At 39.9% G+C, this 18415-nt stretch overlaps 3 protein-coding genes across 3 annotated transcripts in view; 1 reads left to right on the top strand and 2 right to left on the bottom strand.

Annotated features, from left to right (window-relative positions):
• Positions 1-5291, top strand: part of LOC117298633 (putative uncharacterized protein CXorf58) — a 9808-nt gene extending 4517 nt beyond the window's left edge. The window contains exons 6-10 of the mRNA XM_033781952.1: positions 988-1119; positions 1677-1752; positions 2668-2827; positions 3353-3500; positions 4648-5291. Coding sequence (XP_033637843.1) covers positions 988-1119; positions 1677-1752; positions 2668-2827; positions 3353-3500; positions 4648-4860 — 729 coding nt within the window. The 3' untranslated portion in view covers positions 4861-5291. The remainder of the gene's footprint in view (positions 1-987; positions 1120-1676; positions 1753-2667; positions 2828-3352; positions 3501-4647) is intronic.
• A 5219-nt stretch (positions 5292-10510) lies between these two features.
• On the bottom strand, positions 10511-12262 carry LOC117298862 (zinc finger protein 135-like). The gene has a single exon (XM_033782217.1). It carries the CDS (start codon positions 12244-12246, stop codon positions 11314-11316), a length of 933 nt encoding a protein of 310 aa, XP_033638108.1. The 5' UTR covers positions 12247-12262; the 3' UTR covers positions 10511-11313.
• A 44-nt stretch (positions 12263-12306) lies between these two features.
• LOC117298861 (zinc finger protein 501-like) lies at positions 12307-17146 on the bottom strand. The gene is made up of 3 exons (XM_033782216.1): positions 17000-17146; positions 13551-14762; positions 12307-12394 (listed from the first exon to the last, which is right to left on the bottom strand). The coding sequence occupies exons 2-3, from the start codon at positions 14736-14738 to the stop codon at positions 12371-12373; spliced, it is 1212 nt and encodes a 403-aa protein (XP_033638107.1). The 5' UTR covers positions 14739-14762; positions 17000-17146; the 3' UTR covers positions 12307-12370.
• Between the last annotated feature and the right edge of the window lie 1269 nt (positions 17147-18415).

The following is an 18415-nucleotide window of genomic DNA, read 5'->3' as shown; positions in this document are numbered from 1 at the left end:
TCGCAATTAATTTTCTCAATCAATCATTGCCTTCAAAGATGAATTAAAAAGTCATTATATACTGATATTACAAAATACGTTACAAAAATAGAGCTTTTGTAAGATAGATTAAAGTTATAACAAAATCATGCAAAAATTGCAGATGAAATATTTTGCTTCGCCCTCAACTTGATGACTACAATTCGGGTTGTCCAGAAACTATGTTTAGAGTACACTGTAAATTCAAGTCTAAAGTTTTAAATAGTCAGTGGCCTTACGTTTCAACCCTAGCATTCATGTTTGTTTTGTTTTCAATAAAGGCAGTGGACACTATTGGTAATTACTCAAAATAATAAACCTTACTTGGTTACAAGTAATGGAGAGCTGTTGATGGTAAAAAACATTGTGAGAAACAGCTCCCTCTGAAGTAACGTAGTTTTGAGAAAGTAGTAATTTTACACAAATTTGATTTCGAGACCTCAGAATTAGATTTTGAGGTCTCGAAATCAAGCACCTGAAAGCACACAGCCTCATGTGACAAGGGTGTTTCTTTTTCCATTATTACATGTATCTCACAACTTTGACGACCATTTGAGTTCAAATTTTCACAGGTTTGTTATTTAATGCGTATGTTGAGATACGTACACCAAGTGAGAAAACTCGTCTTTGACAATCACCAATAGTGTCCAGTGTCATTAACCCTTTCAGAAAGACTGCTAGGGTGGCAACGTCAGGTCGCTAACCAGTTTCCTGTTAAAACCATATCCTTTAGGTTGGTAAGCACTAGGTAACTCGATTTTCGCAAGTCTAAAACTAGGACACTTTATAAGATATGTTTGATATAAGCCTTTTGGCGATAGTTATTGTTTTTACTTTTATGCTCTCTTAGGCACCCTACTGTTGTTTTACTTTGTTGCCTAAAATATTTTTAATGTGTGTATATGTGCTTGTAAATGTGTTTGCCCGAATAAATATTATTATCTTATTATGATGTGGTTTCCTTTGCAGGCAGCAGTGGACGCTTGTCGCATGATGGGTCATCGAAAGTTTTATGACCAGATGATAGCAGATACATGCCAGCATGAACGAGATAAGATCTCTGGTGAAGTTGATGTAACCACGGTCAAAGACTACATGCAAGTACGTAAATGACTACATAAATGGCCACACAAGGCACCTTTATTTTTGAATGCATTTTGATAAAAACATGTGTTGCACCCCAGGTAACCAAAATTGGTTACCACGGAGGATACATTAAATGAGGGGGGGGGGGGGGGTTGACTCCTGAAAAAGAAAACACAAAAGAAACTATGAGTTGGTTAAAAAACTGTTCTATTCTTCAAGACACACATAGGAATGGCTTGAAGAGTCATGGTGCCAACGCATCAGTTTTCCAACTTTTCCAAGTTTTCCACAATGTTTGCATATCCACTCATGCATAAACTCAACTGCTGTTTCATGTTGGAGCGCACTAACTTGTTTATAATATAAGCTAGCATGATGCAGAGGTGACCAATTTAACACAAAGCATGGAATCAAAAAAATAGGGGGTGGTTATAAAACCATGACTGCTACACATGGAATTGTGCCTGTGGAGCACATTCACTACTTCACTTTATGAAAGCTGTGATGATGCAGTGCAATGAGTCACATCATTATTCCACAAAACTCTTTATTCTGTTCCAATTTCTTCTCAGTATCTAAGCAAACTGGATGAGATGCCATCCTACATGGGAGGCAGGGAGAACCTCTGGCGCAAACTGGATCTCAATGGTGAGTCTTGAAAACTCAGCTGGGCCTAATTTCATGGCTCTGCTCGCCGCGAATTCTGCACTTGCATTCACCAATACTCGCTTACCATGCTTACAAGGCAAGCCCAAATGTCTGTGCTTGCTGTGTGTAAGTGAAGAATGCCTAGCGTTGTGGACCACACACGCGTGCAAGCAGTATTTCCTGCTAACCTGTTTCCGTAAGTGCCAAATTTATTATTACAGTAAGGAGAGCCATGAAACTGGGACTTGATCAATGGGAGACTTTCTGGGACGATAGAGGGCAGCAGACTTACCGGGTAAATCCATTGTTCTCAGAATTATGCGCATGTTCAGAACTACGTAAACAATGGAAATTTACCCGGTATGTCTGCTGCCACCTAGCATTGGAAAGTCTCCTATTGTAGACTTTTGTGGGATGGATACAATGTGGCAGCATCCATTTTAGTAAAATGCAATGTTCTCAAAATTTATCACAAACTCAGAAGTATTTAAGAAGTAAACAGGATTTGTCTGCTGCCGAATGCCACTTCGTGTCTCAAATTCTTTCATTGTTTATTTTGACAGTTCCCCAAATCCTCCTGTGATACAAAGTTTACACTTGTTAATTTTAGATGCCTTATTATCTTTGTAAAGCCGTTGGTCCCATGTGTTGTGTAAGGCATGTAAAAGAACCCAGAGCACTTATCGAAAAGAGAAGTGGCTCCGCACCGGTGTTCCTGGCTGTGGCTACTGTATGCGCCGTAGCACCTTGTTAACCCTTTTAAGGTGCTACATAATTGGGTCTCAGAATTCATCACTGCAATAACTTATCTTTCTTAAAGTTTGTATATACTCAGCGCCTTGAGTACCTTGTTTGGTATATACTTGCGCTATATAAGACTTCAATATTATTATTATTATTATTTTCATTTTAAAGTTCTTCCTAGGACAACAATCTTGTATGATGTGATAGACTATTTAAATCGAGGTGGCAATGCTCCTTCCAAGAGACTTCAGGTTGAGCTACCGGTACTCACTGCTCGGCCGGTTACCCAGGAGATGCAACGAGAACATGTCCGAATCATCTCTGAACTAAGGTAAATAAAAAAGGGCAATGGCATCAAGGCATTTTCTCTTTGATGAAGGGCACCTCTGTGAGGAAATTGTACGTTTATATTGGAACATTTTAAGGGCAACAGAGTCCTCCATGAAGAATTAGACCTGATTGGTTTGAACGAGCAATGGGGAGAGAATGATAGTATAAAAACACTGTGAGAAAAGGCTCCCTCTGAAGTAATGCAGTTTTTGAGAAAGAAGTAATTTTCCTCTAAAATATTTAAATTTGATTTCGAGACCTCAGACATGTCAGAACTAGATTTTTAGGTCCCATAGTCAAGCATCCGAAAGCAAACAAATAAGTGTGACAAGGGTGTCTTTTCTTCTTCCATTGTTATCTCACAACTTCAAAGACCATTTCAGTTCAAACTTTCACAGGTTTGTTAATTTGTGCATATGTTGAGATACGCCAAGTGGGAAGACTGGTCTTTGACAATTACCAAAGGTGTCCAGTGTCTTTATCAATCTGTGTCATACCTTAAGATATTTCCTTTCTTCCATAACAGAACACCATTACAGATTACAATCCCCTCTCCTACTTTCAAGCCAACAAGTGCCAGACCCAGTACATCTGGGCAAACCTCAAGACGCTCCAGACAGGCCAAGCAGAGGGCGTCTAGAATGAAAAGAATGTACATGGAAAGCAAGGCACAGGTAAGCATGGTAGTGATTTGTCAACGCACACACGCTTGTAGACGCCTACAACAATGGACATCCTATTGTCCCTCTTTTGTTTATACTCTTACTTTTTGGCAACAGCTCCCATTGGTTTTGTACACGTTTCCCAACTGTGGATCTTTCCTGAACAGTGGACCCTATTGTCCTCTTCTGTTATAGGTCCCCGTTTTGAATGTGTATTGGTACTTTCCCGAGTTCTGTGAAAAAAAAACACAGTCACATTACTCGGGTGGGATTTGAACCCCCGACCTTTGTAATTCTAGAGCAGTGTCATACTGATTAGACCACCGAGATTGCCCAGTAGCTAGAGGCAGTTCAAATCCTATATTTAAAGACACTGGACACTATTGGATATTGACAAAGACCAGTCTTCTTACTTGTTGTATCTCCACATATATGCAATAAAATAATAAACCTGTGAAAATTTGAGCTCACTTGGTCGTTGAAGTTGCGAGATAATAATGAAAGAAAAAACACCCTGGTCACACAAAGTTGTGTGCTTTCAGATGCTAGATTTCGATACTCAAAATCTAATTCTGAGGTCTCAAAATCAAGTTCGTGGAAAATGACTTCTTTCTCAAAAACTATGTTACTTAATAGGGAGCCGTTTCTCACAATGTTTTATACTATCAACAGTTCCCATTACTCGTTACCAAGTAAGGTTTAATGAAAGAATTTTTGTTCAGTAATTACCAATAGTGTCCACTGCCTTTAAAGCCATTGGACCCTTTCAGTACAGAAAAAAGTTCACAGATTTACAAATAACTTACAGGGTTTACAGAAGGTAGTGGTGAAAGCCTTCTCTTGAAATATTATTCCATGAAATGCTTTACTTTTTTTAGAAAACAGTAAAACAATATCAATTCTCGATAGCGAGAATTACGGATTTATTTTAAACACATGTCATGACACGTCGAAACGCGCGGATACAAGGGTGGGTTTTCCCGTTATTTTCTCCTGACTCCGATGACCGATTGAGCCTAAATTTTCACAGGTTTGTTTTTTGATATAGAAGTTGTGATGCACGAAGTGTGGGCCTTGGACAATACTGTTTACCGAAAGGGTCCAATGGCTTTAAATAGCTTCAGTTTACATTGTTATTCTTGTCGTTCATTTATTGCAGTCTCAAGAAGGAAATGTGGCCTACGACCCTGTAGGCACAGTAGCTGCTGCTCAGACGACTCCAGGTTCTGGTCCCTACGAGGAGGATGAGGAGGAGATGGATTATGGGATAGATGGAGACGAAGGGGAAGAATGGGAGAGAGAAGCAGATCAGATGTATGCATGGACACAAGATCTATCATATGAAGATATAGGATTAACAACACCTTGCTAATGCTGGATGGAATGTAAAAACTTGAGGTGTAATACACCGAGATGCAAGATTTGTCTTCTTGGAGACTGGACTTGGGAAGATGTAGATTGAACGGTACAAGGTTTACTAGTTGTGGATGTACATGCACATGTTTGTAAGGTTCGTTTTACAAAGGTATGTAAACATGGCAACAGATTTGAATCTTTGGATTTACACACGCATGGACTTAGACGCGTCATACATATACGTACAAAATTATCGGATTGTTTAGGACAACACCACAAAGATGTTCAACTGCAAACATCTTGTTAAACACTGGACTCTGTGTGCTTGAAGAACCAGGAAGGACCATGGAATTGTCCTACATTGATAGTTGCCACATCCAGGCCTGATACTTCATGGAGGCAACGAAGACGATTGCCTCCGCGTCCCCTGGTCATTGCCTTGGTGCCCTTGAAATGCCCCAATACAAATTTGCAATTTCATTAGAGGGTGCCCTTTACCAAGAAGAACATGCCTTGGTGCCCTTGCCCTTTCAAAAACAAAGCATACAGCCCTGCACATCTTAAACGCTACTGACAACACTGGACTGGCTTTTCAGTTGTACACGAGCATGCACGGTTCATCTACATTGTACATGTAGGACGATAGTAGAATTGCCAAGTATAATGGAAAGACATTCTGATTCTTGGTTGACAACTTGCTAAGAGGAACTGGATTATTACATAATTAGCAAGGCTGCGTTGTATAGACCTATCACGATGTGGCCATCTTGATTATTCTCCATTCCAACTCATTGTTACCTAACTGAGGCTGGACGAAATAATAGTCTGGTGCCACGCGCAATGAATGTTAGCATTCATTACTGTTACTTATAACAGGGAACATGACAGACCAAGATGGTGAAAGCGTGATAAAGGTCTATCTGAAGATAACAGGACCATTATGAAATCCTAGATATTTGTACGGCCAAAAGATTACTTACCAAGAAAGCAGGGGATGATGACACAATTGAAATACCCGGTACAGCAGCGCCATCAAATTGCGCCAAGGCATGAAGGTCGTTCAGTTGTTTAATGTTCTGATTTAAAATACGAACCAGATGTATAGTCAATCTTTTCAAAGACTTCCCAGAGCAATTCCTAGGTCATACTTTATTTGGACGAAATTGAATCGTTGATAATGGCAAAGAATGTACAGATTTTGTTTGCTATGGCAAGTCTTCTGAACAGAATGTGTTACAAATGTAAGACATCCTGGTCAGAAGACTTCCCGTTTTGGAAGTTTGCTCAGCTAGTGAAAGACGAGGTTTTCTTCACTAAGCCCACCATCTTTGGGTGCGTTCGTTTAGCTTCCCTGGGTCATCCCCGGTCTGCCCCAGTGCGTTCGAATAGCTTTTGACGTCATTCCAGGGGCACACCCAGGTCAGCCCCCAGTGCCCTGCTTGTGGAGTGGGTCACTTGAGGGCTGGCCCCAGGTAAGCGCCGTCACCATGCATTTTTGCAGGATTTATTAACTTGGCTTGTAAATGCCCCCCCCCCCCTCCAACACTATTAAAAATTCTTAACAGTGTTTTAACCTTCCAATATCTTTGTCTCACCTTTTATGGCCTAAACAAGTGTTATGTAGACCCATCTCTTAGACCTTTCCCTTAATGGTCCAAGACTTTGTTTTCAGTTCTTTTAATCCTTTTTGGGATTGAGGCTTTTTAAATTGTGTAATATTTTTAGAGGCTTAAGACTAAGTTTTGATTAATAAAAATGTCATAGAATGACAGTATTGTGTACAATGAAATAACAACTCTAAAGTCAATCTCATTTTTCTTGTCTGTTTAATTCACATACATGTAGAACATGGTTGTGTTTGAATCGATTGCAATGGCTTTGGCTAGATCATAGACTTGTGAACAAGTCGTTAATGGTCCCACGCATTGAAATAGTCGAGTTGTGGCAGTGCTCTCTCAAGATCACTGCTCTCGCGGGAACTGCTGGTTGTCTGACTTCTACTCCCCATTAAAGGTTGTCCGACTTCTACTCCCCATTAAATGGGACCATAGTCGTGAGAGCAGTAGTCTCGCGGGGCCAGCAGTCTCGCGAGAATATCGCGGGGAGAGTCAGAACGCTTTTACCGCGACAGACATTTAACGACTTGTCCACATGGCTATGGCTCGATCGCTGAAGTAAAAACTACCATTCTTACACATTGATGCTGCAACCAACACCAACATCCATAGCCGATTATGCTTCGATTCAAACATGGCCCATCTCAATACAAATAATACATGTAACTAAAAGGAACACATTGCCTTGGATTAGTCGGTCTTTGAAAAGTGTTTGAAACCATTATTTGTTATGAAATGCAAATGGTTAGATAGATAATTTAAAAGTAGAATATAATGATCCACACAAACATGCCTCGAAAATGCACGCTTTTTCTTTTACGTACCGAAGAAACATGGTCGGCCATTTTGTGGAGTCAAAATTTTGGCTCCATAAAATGGCCGACCGTGTTAGCTCGCGACGTAAAAGGAAATCTGTGCAACTTCACATGATACTCGTATGGATCATTATAATTCTACTTTTAAAACATCTTTCTAACCATGCATTTCATAACAATTACAAACGCTTTTCAAAGGCCAACTCGTCCGTTCCAACGCAACGTGTTCCTCAAAAACACATTACACTGGCTAGTCTCACAATGCCTCAACATAAGAACACATTACACTGGCTAGTCTCACAATGCCTCAACATTTACATTGACATCGGTGTATATGGATAAACACCAAAATGAATATTATTTATAAATCCCCAATGCAAATTTAACATCTAATACATTTACATAACTTTGACTCCCTCTAGAAAGCATTTTGGTATGCAAATTATAAATCATATAAGCTCAAATCAGTCATGCCTAATGGACCTTAAAAATGCACATGAAGTGGCGACATTGGAGAAGAGTGCCCCTGGCTACAACTCAAAAGACGATTGTTCATACAACCATGTATAATATTTAATTTTAATAGGATAGGTTGCAATACATGACAAGAGCGGCCATCTTAACGGGCAATTTGGAGCCCACAGTTTGGTTATGTGTGAGAACGGCAAGCAGCACGAGCAAATTTCACAAAACTTATATAAAATGCATGATTGGTAAGTAAACGACGTGGCTGTATTACTAATTTGAGCACTTGGCAAAAATGCAATTTGCCTGTAAAGATGGCGTCTTTTATAGCAATGAAGATGGCGTCTACTACAGCAAAGGGAACTAACAATGCGCATTCTGCAGCCACTGCCAGAAACACAGGGACAAACCCTTTCTCTAAGTAGGTGTAACTGGGTTCTTTTATAGAACCCAGTCATGTGCAAATTACACAACACACGGAACATAAGGCTTTACATCACATCCAAAGTACAAAGCAACAATGGTAAGTGTCTTGCTTAATTATAATAAGCACTGAGACCGGGACGCAATGTGAAACACCACAGCTCGAGTTTGGTGCTCTCAGCCACAGCTATGCGCCGTACAAGATGTGCATTTTCGTGGTTTCATCGTTGGTTAATCATTAAGATGGCGGCATGTTGACATCAATACATGGTCCATTGCCAGTTTGCAGCTTTAATTCACACTAGAGACGAAGAGGATTAATCTAAATGCCAGCTTTTATCTAAAAAAAGTCGTTGATACACGTATGAATTTGCTTTGGAAAACTGTTGTGGAAAGCTTGACAAAATAGCACCTGTATTACCAAAACACAGTAAGCCTACTCTACACGTAACACAATGCGCCTGACCTACATGTATATACATGTACAACCTGATAAACACCGAGAGAATTCACTGGCTTTAACCAGTAATCTTCGATACATGGTTAGTCAACTCAGTCTGCATGGTTTAGTCATTGGCTACCATTTCAAAGGCACTGGTCACCTTTGGTATTGTCAAAGACTAGTATTCTCACTTGGTATACCTCAACATTTAATGCATTAAAACAACAAATCTGTGAAAATTGAGACTCAATCTGTCATCAAAGTTGCAAGAGAATGATGACAGAAAAAAACACTCTTATTGCACAAATTTGAGTGCTTTTAGATGCAAGGCTTCAGGCCTGGAGACCATATATTTCAGTGAGAAATTACCTCTTTTTCAAAAAACAGATACTTCAGAGGGAGTTGCTTTCACAATGTTTTATACAAACGGCAGCTCTCACTTGCTCGTTACCAAGTAAGTATTTATGTTTGAATAGTTATTTTGAGTACTTACATGTACCAATAGTGTTCAGTGCCTTCAAAGTCCATAGTGAACAGACATCCAGCTAAATACCAAGGTCTCCATAAAGTTCAAGGCATCCACTTAAAGAGGTTGTCTAGCATGGACACACGGAGAAAACTGCTTTTGTTGTCTGTGAAATTCATTGAACCTGTTTGCACACCAAAAACTTCTCTAAAAAATGCAACATCTTTGTTGTTTATCATCACTACATGTAACAAATAGGAAATGCAGAAATGCATATTTGCCAAGTGTAGTGCATGAATTCAAGTATAGAACCTTCCAACTAATACTGGTAGGAGAATGACCAATAAAAGAGTATGGCAATGTTCAGCTATTCAGCCTGTAGCGTTATTTCATTATCTTATTTGTAATAAGCGAGAGCTCTTACCTATAGCCAGCCACATTTCAGACAACTATATGTTAGTAAACTCTAAATGTGTTGGCCTATACTTACTGAACACTGTTAGGTAACAATAAAACAAACATTTTTGGTCTCAGTTTTAGCATGTAAAAACGTATTAACCAGTTATGCTATGATTATGGTATATTACAATTTACTATACATCATACATATTCATGGCCGAGAGGAGCTAATATTGACTAGTCACCCTCAACCCATGTTATATTTGTATATTAACTGGTTAATGGGATTTTACAGGCTAAAATAATTTTCATCTTTACTGAGATGAAAATGATTTTGTGACTTATTTTACTCATTTCTCAAAACTACAGAATCTCAGTTAGTAATATTTGAAAGGAAGCCTTCCGCTATCATTACCTTCAAACCTTGTCAGTTTAATATAAATCTGTGAACGTTTTGAAAAAGTACCCAAATCCTTTAAAAACAGCAACTTTCTTTCCAGGACCCAAAACATATCCTCATAAGTCGGCTTAGGATGGGCAAATTTTGATGATCAAAACATCCAAATACTTGCAAGGAAGATCTCTATTGATGAAGATTTGCAAAAGGGACCCAGCTCACAAATCACACTGTGTGTGCGATGTGTTTGTTATTTGAGATTTTAGCACTCCAATTCTTGTTGAAAGTATTCACACTGGGTGACAAGCCATAGCATAGTCTTGTCCATAAGATCTTTACGCAAGCACCGGCCCGCTACTATGAATTCACGAACTGCATGATACAATGTACTGTACTGCACGATACATAACAGTACTTGATACCGTGGGGTCGAAGCAGGGTTTTTCAAGGTTGTTGTACTGTACCTCATACAACGAGGCTGCTGATCCGGCCGCGTTGCAACGCCGTTGATACCTCGAAAAAGCCATGCTTCAACTCCACGGTATCAAGTACTGTTATGTAGGCCCTACGGTGCGGTATAGTATCTATGCACTTCATGAATTCAGAGCGGGCTGGTGCTTGCGTAAAGAGCCTGATACAAGGCTAGCCGTAGCAAGGATCAAATTGGACATAAAGGGATTTTCTCACAAAATCTGCACTAAAACACATTTCAAATGGAAAATTTGAGTTGCGTTTTGATTTGCTTCAGATAAATATAATAAACCAAGCGATTTCAAATCATTTTACCGGTACTTGATTCCTCCATACATGTACCCAGTACATTGTTTAACTAGGAAGCACTGAAAACAAGATGCGTTTAACTGCCCTTCAATGAATCAAGTTTTCAAACTTGTCATGATTTTGAATACTAAAGTTTTTCAAACATCGATTTTGAATACTGAATGTCACAGGTTTGAGTCACATAGGGTCACGGTCACCTGTGCTGATTTTGCCTCACAGTAAAGACGATGTGACCTATGACATCATGTGTTTACAAAATACATGTAGCCACCAAGCCTTGCCTTCCTGCAGGTACGATTTGTACACAGCTCAATGGAAGAAAATATTAAATTATATTTTTTCATGGAGACTGCATTGTCCAACTTTTATGAACTTTGGATATGATGAAAGGGGGTACTTCGCAAAACTTGTCCAGCTTTTACTTCCTATCTCTTGCATTTATGTGGAAATTATGACAGAAAATGTAAACTTTCCCGACATGGCCAGTGCATTATCTTGCTTGCCAGACTAGCTTAAGAATTCACAAGGTCACACTTATTGTAAACAAAGTTCACATGGTCTATTCACAAGCACCTTCATAACTACAGTACTAAAAATTTATTTCTTGTCAACACCATGTCCTAAGACTCATGAATACATTTCTGATTAGAATACATTGAATGCTTACTAAACCACTGGAAAAACTACTTTAGGTATCTTAATCTTAGTCTTAAAAGCACAGTAGTTTCTCTGGTGATCTTTGAGATGTCCAGTCTGCCTGAACCGCTTGCCACACTCACAGGTAAACGGTCTCTCCCCAGTATGCAACCTGACATGGTCTTTCAGGTTAGAGCTCTGTTTAAATCCCTTGGCGCAGTACTCACACTTGAATGGAGTTTCCCCAGAGTGAGCCCTCCGATGTACAGTCAGATGGCTGTTCTGCAGAAAGCGCTGACCACAGGTCTCGCAAACAAACCCTTGTCCAGAATGTACTCGCCTGTGAACCAAGAGGGCGCTGCCGTTGTTGTACGCCTTGTCGCACGACTCACACTTGAACGTTTTCTTCTTGCCGTGCATCTTCTTGTGGCTTGTGAGGGCAGCAGACCCAGTGAATGTTTTGCCACACAAACCGCAGGCATGGGAGATGCGCGGTACCTTTTTGCGTGCTTTAGCGAAGGTAGCGCACAACCCTAGCTCATGATGTTCCTCCATCTTGTCCACCTCAACACTTTTCCCACATTGAGGGCATTCAAGTTTTGGGATGTGGCTCCTCGCATGTCTTTTCAAATGGTTGCTGCATAGGAAAGTCCTGTCGCATGATTTGCATGGGTACGGTCGCTCACCTGTGTGTAAACGCTTGTGCACATTCAGAGAGCTTGACGTCTGGAAGGCCTTTCCACAGAACGGACACTCGAAGGGTCTTTCCCCAGTATGGATCCTATCATGTTGCTTCAGATTGCTCTTGGTCGACAGACATTTACCACAAACTTTGCACATGAATTTCTGTGAAATGTTTGCCTGTCCATTATCTTCGTCTCTTTTTTCCAATGATCTTGGAAAAATGTCTTCAAGTTCTTCTTCACTTGCAACGAATTCCTCTTTGATCACGAGACCGTCCATGTTTACGTTTCTTTAAATTGAACCAGATGATTCTTTGATGAACAAAAACCAATCTTTCATGCACGATTGTCAGTTTATCAAAGCTACACACTTACATGAAATACAGCTTCACTCGATGTCCACGTCAGTCTTTAACCACAACAACTTCCTGTGTATTCAAAAAGAAGAAAAATCCACTCTAAAGCCATTATACACTCTCGGTACAGAAAAAAAAAAAAAAGTTCACAGATTTACAAATAATTTACAGGGTTTACAGAAGGTTAAATGGTGAAAGACCTCTCTTGAAATATTGTTCCATAAAATGCTTTACTTTTTGAGAAAACATTAAAACGATATCAATTCTCGATAGCGAGAATTACGGATTTATTTTAAACACATGTCGTTACACGGCGAAATGCGCGGAAACAAGAGTGGGTTTTCCCGTTATTTTCTCCCGACTTCGATGACCGATTGAGCCTAAATTCTCACAGGTTTGTTATTTTATATATAAGTTGTGATACACGAAGTGTGGGACTTGGACAATACTGTTTACCAAAAGTGTATAATGGCATTAAAGGCAGTGGACAATATTGGTAGTTACTCAAAATATTTTTTAGCATAAAAACTTAATTGGTAACAAGCAATGGAGAAGTAATTTTCCAAGAATTTGATTTTGAGACCTCAGATTTAGATTTTGAGGTCTTGAAATCAAGCATTGGAAAGCACACAACTTCGTGTGACAAGGGTGTTGTTTCTTTTATTATTATCTCGCAACTTAGACAACCAATTGAGCTCAAATTTTCACAGGTTTGTTATTTTATGCATATGTTTCGATGTGGGAAGACTGGTCTTTGACAATTACCAATAGTGTCCACTGTCTTTAAAGGGAAGGTACACTATTGGCAATTGTCAAAGACCAGTGTTCTCACTTGGTGTATCTCAACATATGCATAAAATAACAAACCTGTGAAAATTTTAGCTTATTTGGTCATCGGAGTTGGGAGAAAATGATGAAAGAAAAACAACCTTGTTGTACGAATTTGTGTGCTTTCAGATAGGAATAAAAGACTTCTAGCTAGAAGTCTTTCATTATTTAAGTGAGAAATTACCTCTATTTCAAAATCTATGCTACTTCAGAAGGAGCTGTTTCTCACAATGTTTTATACTATCAACAGCTCTCAAATGCTCGTTACCAAGTCAGTTTTTAAGTTGATATTTGTTTTGAGTAATTACCAAACGTGTACCTTCCCTTTAAGTGCTGGTTTTAATTATGTACAATGTACATAAAATTCCCCTGAGGAAACAACTTAGCTATGCTTACGTACTTTGTTCAAGTGTGTCCGCCCATGACGTAACAGCTTGCTCTTCTTATAAAATGTCTTTCCGCACGTCTCACAAGGATGAACTTTGGAGACAATATGTGCGTGATCGTTCTGCATATGCTCCTTTAGGCTTCCCTTCCACTGGTAGCTTTTACCGCAGACAGGACACATGAATATCTCATCCCGTGTATGAACTCGCTCATGCCGTTTTAGACTTCCTCGTGTTAAGAAGTCTCTGTCACACAGACCACAGACAAACCTTTTCACACCTGTGTGAAACTGCTGGTGAGCAGTCAGACTGATACTGTGCCGAAATTCCTTCCCACAAACTTTGCACTTGTATGCAGCCTCTTTAATGTGGGTTTTCTCATGAGCAACAAGTGTGCTCTTGCGGTGGAAGGCTTTGCTACAAACACAGCACAGGAATGGTTTTTCACCAGTGTGTGTTTTTTCGTGGCGTCTAAGATCGCCCTTGCCCGCGAATCTACGACTGCAAAGTTTACAAGGGAAGGGACGGTCTCCGGTGTGACTGCGCTTATGTTCCACTAGGCTGTCTTTTTGACGGTAGGACTTATCACACTGATCACAAGAAAACGGTTTGTAATCAGAGTGAGTTTTCAAGTGTCTCGTGAGATTGGAACTCTGATTAAAAATTGCCTTGCAGAATTTACAGATGAAACTTCCCTGGTCTGTGTGGATTTTCATATGTCGTTTGAAGCTGCATCTGTGCTTGAAGACTCGACAGCAGAAGTCACAGAACTGACCCTCACAGGTATGTTCACTCGCAACTCCCTTGATCTTACTCGCTATGGCTTGAATATGGTCATTACTTACGTCAGGTGCTTCTTCATCACAAACTGGTACCTCATCATTTACATTTTCATTAAGTGTAAGTATTTTCCGGGTGAAACGATCACACTCTTTTGGCTTTTGTACAAGTCGATCTTTCAAACTGATTTGTTTGCCACACGTGTTACATGCTTTCTCTCTGCTATGAGGAGTTTTTGCAACACCTTGACGAGTGTCTTTTGTAGCAGAAACAAAATGCTTCTCCTCTTTGGGTTTATGTAAAAGTTCACTGACTGCAACCACTGGTGAGTTGTTTAGCTTCTCACTATCTCCATTCTCATAAATGACATCACCTTGGCTGTTAGCTTTTGACTGTTCCTCCTCTACATCATTTCTGCTCATATTGTTGTTTCTTCAATAGACTCACTGTGAATAGACACAAATTGGTCATTAAATATTAATTTTAAAGGTATTGATAATGATGGCCAATGGATAATGGCCGATTCTCCCGATTCCCAAACGAGGGCATTGGCCATTTTGTGCCTGCTGATGCACAGTTTCTATTCTATTCAGTTGCTTGATTTCAAATATTTTAGTGGAAAATTACTTCTTTCTCGAAAACTTTGTTACTTCAGAGGGAGCCATTTCTCACAATGATTTATCAACCTCTCCCCATTACTCATTACCAAGTAAGTTTTTATGCTACCAATTATTTTGAGTAATAACCAATAGTGTCGAGTGCCTTTAATAAGGGAATTAATGTGTAGTGACTCGTTCTTTCATGGCCGTTTAGAACTGGCAGGGTCGTTCCCATGTGATAAAGGCCCGAGCCGAAGGCTCTGCTGTTTACTGAATGGTCTGTATTTTCGTCACGCTTAATCATGCTGAGAATAAAGTTTCCTGTTGTAGGTTATGCTCAAACATTTATAAAATGATTAATTTTGGACGTAAATCACTCATGCATTATTATGCCAGCAATTAAAAGAAACATCATCCAACCTCTATATTTCAAAACAAAACTATTATCTGCTAGATTGAGTTTCATTCTCCTTTAGTCACTAGTAGATCACGTCATGTGGTTGCTATTTGGGATTCTATGGTGTGCCAATATGGGGAAAAATTAAAATACTTTAAATGAAAATGAAAAGAAAAGTTTTTTTATCAACGGCGACTGTAATAAATTCTGATAAATGTAAAAAATAATACGTCTACATGTACATTAGAGAAAAAATTTAACAGATTGGTTTCTTACTCCTGAAACCAAACATTGCTGGTCTGTTTTTACGTGTTTGTGCTTCAGAGGGGTTGGGTGTTTTACTGTCATGCCTTGTGATATCTCTGGATTCTAATCAAGTAGCCATATGTCTTGGGACAAAAATGTAATTAAATTTGTTTAAAGTTACCTGGAAATATATTTTTTTTCTTCAAACAAAATCATTTTTTAGTAATTATTTTTAACGATTTATATGTAAAAAAAAAATAATAAAAGTTGTGTGGGGGGTGACTCCGCCTACCCCTTTTGTGACATCAATCTAGGCAGACTTTGCCTCGATCGAACATCAAACACACACGTACGTGCAACTACATTAAAGTCCTAGTCATGAGTTTGTACGTTTCGAAAACAGTTTTTTTCTTGCATTTTTCCGGCAATGTCGACCAGGTGTATTGCTGCTGGATGCAGCAAAACAACTAAAGATGGGGTCAGTTTGCAAGTCTTTTCCAGCGCTGTGCAGCGAACACTTTAAGCCGTTGTGCTTTGAGAGTCCGGAAAACACTATCACAGTTTGACAAGAAGAGAAAAGTTCTTTTCTAAAACATGACGCCATCCCAACAATTTTTCCAGCTAGTGGGATGGGGAAGTCAAAGAAGGTACCTGAAAGACGTGACGAACCTAAAAGAGCATTTGCCTATTGTGAAACAAAATTGTTTCAACTTTGAGGGCATGTTTTTAGCTTGCGCCAAGCGTTACTATCTTGTGTTGGCACTGCATGCGATTCATCGCGCCTCGATTGACGTCACAAACAGCGCCCTCTCCGGTCAAGCTTATTTTCAAATTTGTAAATAACATGGAAACTAATTTTTTGAAACCTTAGTTAATTGTCTATCCATGTTCCACTCATCAAAACACATTAGTGACAAAGCTTTATTTTGACAAATACCACTTCCAGGTGACTTTAACAGTAATTGAATGAGATTTTTTATTTATTTTGCACGTGATACTAGCTTCCGAGTATTCAATAGTTGCGATAACGTAACCCTCCTCCCGACAGCCGAGGGAGGAGGGTTACGTTATCGCAACTAAAAAAGACTTATGTCATGGTTTTTTAATTCTAGCGAATACTTATACTTTACTTACACAGTTCTATCTATCAGTCTATGCCTCTTTTGTGGAATTAAACGTATTTTGGTTGAGTTGATGGCGCTTTGACGGCACAAGTGAGGTTGACGGCGAGTCGGCGGCAAGTATGTAGGACCCCTCTTGACAAACACCGATTGTCGGCGTCAAGTCACTCACTTTCACTTCAGTCGTTTTTCATTTCCATCAATCATTGCATTCCATTCATTCAACTTTTTTCAACTATCCCATCCATGCCAAGTAAATTCGTTAATTTACACCGAAAACTTGTCTATCGTGTTTTATAGAATACATATGACAACCTTACCTTATCCTGTAGTGGCCTCATACCACACAACCATGTTATTTAATTGCATTTTCATTGTTTTAAAAATGTCCCAGTGTGCACAGTTAACACAACAAATTAATAAGTACGCTCCCGATCATCAATCTGTTTTTTTTCGTGAGATAGTAGGGCGCCACCAATCGATCGTAGGTCGCGTAGTTTTGGAGGAGATACCAATCACATCTTCGTTGGGAGTATCAATCAAAACGCACAGGCCACAATTAAAATAAGTTTATTCACGGGATAAAAAAATGGCAGGACACGGCCAATTATTTAGGTGACTTTTCCGTAGAAGGCGATCCAAATCCGACCCCACGTGCTCACTGAGGGGAGCCCCTGACAAGAGCTAATCGAACGATCAGTTCTACTTCTCCTCACGGAGGTCCATCCAAGCAGGGTACTTGGGTCTGACCCGGGTGAGCTCCTGGAATTACGTCAAAGCTATTCGAACGTACCGTTGGGTGGCAGATCGGGGTCGACCCAGGGCCGCCGGAAGCTAATCGAAATCACCCAACGTGTCACGTATCACTGATCAGGATCGGGTCACCGGAAGACGGCGATGAGAAGGTTGCTAGATCCTGTGTTTTGTTCGAGTTTGTTCGTTGTCACCGTCTTCCCCTGATTGCTCTCACAAAATACGCACACGTCTACCTCCATGCACACAGTGACCACTCAGATAATGACTAAACGTCAGTTATTAAAGGAAACGTTGCCTTGGATCGGTCGAGTTGGTCTTTGAAAAGCGTTTGTAACCGTTTGTTATAAAATGCATATGATTGGAAAGATGTTTTAAAAGTAGAATATAATAATCCACACAAGTATTACTCGAAATTGCGTGGTTTTCCTTCTACTCGTCGGCTAACACGGTCGGCCATTTATGGGAGTCAAATTATTTTTTGACTCCCATAAATGGCCGACCGTGTTAGTTTGCAAAGTAAAAGGAAAACCACGCAATTTCGAGGCAAATTTGTGTGGATCATTGTATTCTACTTTTAAATCATCTTTATAACCATATGCATTTTGTTACAAACGGTTACAAACGCTTTTCAAAGACCAACTCGACCGATCCAAGGCAACGTGTTCCTTTAAGGATGACTGTCCATAATAATGGGTGCATTCGATTAGCTTCTGGGTTGAACCCGCGGTGGTCACTCAGGTGAGCCCCTCACTTGTACGATCACACTTGCCCGCTCATGGTACGGCATGCACCTCGGGTCGACACAAGTGACCCACTCCACAAGCAGGGCACCGGGGGCTGACCCGGTGTGGCGGTTTCAGTCTTCCGCCGTGTTCAGTTTTCCGGGTGACGTAGTCGGACATATCAGCACGTTGTTCGAACGGTTTTAGCTTTCCGGCGTGTTCAGTTTTCCGGGAGACCTGTCAGATACCGCCGCGAGT

The sequence above is a fragment of the Asterias rubens genome, chromosome 13 (assembly GCF_902459465.1).
Source record: "Asterias rubens chromosome 13, eAstRub1.3, whole genome shotgun sequence".
In the NCBI taxonomy this organism is placed as follows: Eukaryota; Metazoa; Echinodermata; class Asteroidea; order Forcipulatida; family Asteriidae; genus Asterias; species Asterias rubens.
This window is presented reverse-complemented; position numbering and strand designations above follow the sequence as displayed.

What these genes read in the sequence shown, in the direction of transcription:
- LOC117298862 (XM_033782217.1), bottom strand. Translation starts at nt 12,246, where the DNA reads ATGGACGGTCTCGTGATCAAAGAGGAATTCGTTGCAAGTGAAGAAGAA.
- LOC117298861 (XM_033782216.1), bottom strand. Translation starts at nt 14,738, where the DNA reads ATGAGCAGAAATGATGTAGAGGAGGAACAGTCAAAAGCTAACAGCCAA. An exon ending in GGCGGACACACTTGAACAAA is followed by an intron (nt 12,395 to 13,550) that starts GTACGTAAGCAT and finishes TTGAATACACAG; the next exon opens with GAAGTTGTTGTGGTTAAAGA.